Below are 2,500 nucleotides of genomic sequence, written 5' to 3'. Positions count from 1 at the left end.
ACTCTCCCATTAACCCCCACCCCCCCACCCCCTTCCCCACACACTCCTGATTAAAACCGAAATTGATACCATGACAATTGAGAACGAAAGTCATATTTTGAGAGACTTAACACGAATCAAAAATCACCTTCCCGATATATAAAAAAAAGAGAAAGAGAATTGACAGGAAAAAAAGAAACAGAAAAACAGTCTGAAAGCTTCTGAATCCGGTCTTGCGGTAACTTCACAGACACTTCACCAAAAAACTTCAGCTGCAACTTCTCATCTTCCATCATACTATCAGAGCTGGTACGTAACAGCGGATGATTATAATTCCATTGCAATGTTGCATTTTCATCGCTGGCAATTTTCCCTTCTGCAAGGTGATGCGGACTTTCCCTCGTGGCAAATGATACCTGCAGTGTTACATTGCACAAGATAAAGTTCCTGGCGGTTTTGCTACATGTTGCCGATACAGAGACAGCGGCAACGAAAAACCAGGGAAGATTATGCAAGCTTCGGAGATTAAATAATAGCGCCTATGCATCACTGGGGGGTATTTATATACATACATAACACACATTAAAAAAAAAAAATGGGTAACGCAATTAAAAATAACAGCAAAACTATGATGAAAGACATTCGTGAGAATTCCACGCTCACACTCTCTCTTTTTTTATTTCACAGAATAAAAACGAAAAATAATAGAAATTCCCAAAGAAAAGTCTAAGACTAGTTGGCCTTGGTCCAAGGGGAGAGGAACCTTAGCATGAACACGTTTTCAGTCTGTTCTGGCAGAAGTGATGGGGGTTTGCACCGAGCTGACTCACTCGTATATTATCTATTTCTATATATTAAATTCTCTTTTCCACTTTTATTAACTAGTTTCTAAGCGCGTGTCCCCCCAACTCTCTCTTTCTGTCTCTTTCTTTCGTTTTTTTTTCCATTTCCTTATTTTCCTTTTCCCTTGTCTCTATCTCACTCCACTTCGGTTTTACACATCCCTCTTCTCCCATTTCTTACTCTCTTCTGTCCGTTCTTTTCTCTCTTTCTCTCTCTTTCTTTTCTCCCTTCCTTCCTTTCCCTTTCTCCCTCTCCCTTTCAACTCCTCCTTTTGCACAGTTTCTGTATAAAGGAAGGGAGGGTACGGGCATTCTCTATGCGGGTGGGGGGGAGGGAGGCGGGGTTGCAGGTCGCCAGGAGATGTCGGATGAGTTCCCGGATGTTCCCCCCGTGCACGTCGTGGGCCTCCACTGGCAGGTCTGGCGAGGGAGGGAGGGGGGAGAGGCGGCCGATTAAAAGACTGGAAAGACTGATTGGTGAAAGGAGAAAGGTGGAGGAGGAGGTGGTGGGGGTGGAGGAGGAGGTGGTGGGGGTGGAGGAGGGGTGAGGGAAAGGGGGAGGGAAAGGGGGAGGGGGAGGAGAGAAGGAGAAGAAGGAGGAGGAAGGAAGGTAGAGGAGGAGGAAGAATATAAGGGAAACGTTTAAAGGGAAGGAAAAGTCAAGGGGGAAGGTAAGTCAAGTAAAGTAGAAATAGGAAAAAAATAGTATTCAAGATCAATAACTTTGTTGGAAAAGTTAGTAAAATTTTTGAAATTGGATAATCTTGCTTGGGAAGGTTAGAAGATAATTTAGTCGAAAGGTTAAGGGGAAAATATGGGCAAATATGAGCACACCAAGAAAAGGAAAGGGAAATTATTTACTAGAAAGGGCACGGAGAGTTTAGTGGTGTTTGCATAAAATTGTTTAGTGGAAAAAGTTATGAAGACTCGGAAAATTTAGTTTTAAATTTGACAAGTTTGGAGGTAAGAAACGGCTAGTTAAATCGCAAAAAAAGTCATCATTAATGTTGCAAGAATTGTTTAATAGAAGAAAGTTGGACAAAGTTAGATAAAATTAGTTTTTTTTAAAATTAGATCCTATAGTGAAAAAGTTAGTCAAAGGTGGACAAAACTGTTGTAAAAATCACAATGTCGTTTATCAGAGAGCTTAAAAAAAATAAGTGGGTGGTTGATAAATTTGCTGGAAAGGTTAATATTATCTATAGTAAAAAGGTCACATACATTTTTTTCGTGTGGATTAAGAAAAATTTCGTGAAATGTTCAGAATTTTTTTTTAGTGATAGTTTGTAGAAAAAGGTTAATGGAAAGGGTAGGAAAACACATACCACTGAGATTAAGATGGTTTTTATAGTAGACAAGTATTAAATGATTTAATAAAAAAAAACGATTTAGTGGAATGGTTATTAGAAAAAATATGATAATTTGTGTTAATTTTTGCTTTGGAGGAAATTGTTTAGTGGTGAGGCAAGGATATTGTTTCATGGAAGTAAAAGGAAATTATTTAGGAATAGGGAGATTAGAGGAAAGTCTAATGACCAGAAAATTGCTTAGTGGAAAATAAAGAAATTATTCCCTAGGGACGTAACGAAATTTTCACGTAAGAGTTAGGAAATTATGATTATTCAGAAGTTAAAATGAATAAGAGAAAGGGATTTTTATTCTTAGGAAAATTGCTTTTC

General features: G+C 38.7%; 1 protein-coding gene across 2 annotated transcripts in view; it reads right to left on the bottom strand.

Moving 5' to 3' along the window:
• Window positions 1-2,500, bottom strand: part of LOC119597388 — a 17,819-nt gene that overhangs the window by 534 nt on the left and 14,785 nt on the right. For both annotated transcript variants that reach the window (XM_037946946.1, XM_037946956.1), the window contains exon 4: window positions 1-1,241. This exon is cut by the window's left edge and continues 534 nt beyond it. In XM_037946946.1, the coding sequence (XP_037802874.1) occupies window positions 1,081-1,241 (161 nt within the window). In that variant the 3' untranslated portion in view covers window positions 1-1,080. The remainder of the gene's footprint in view (window positions 1,242-2,500) is intronic.

The sequence above is a fragment of the Penaeus monodon genome, chromosome 3 (assembly GCF_015228065.2).
Source record: "Penaeus monodon isolate SGIC_2016 chromosome 3, NSTDA_Pmon_1, whole genome shotgun sequence".
Classification (NCBI taxonomy): Eukaryota; Metazoa; Arthropoda; class Malacostraca; order Decapoda; family Penaeidae; genus Penaeus; species Penaeus monodon.
The sequence above is the reverse complement of the archived record's forward strand: the minus strand, read 5'-3'. Positions and strand labels throughout refer to the sequence as shown.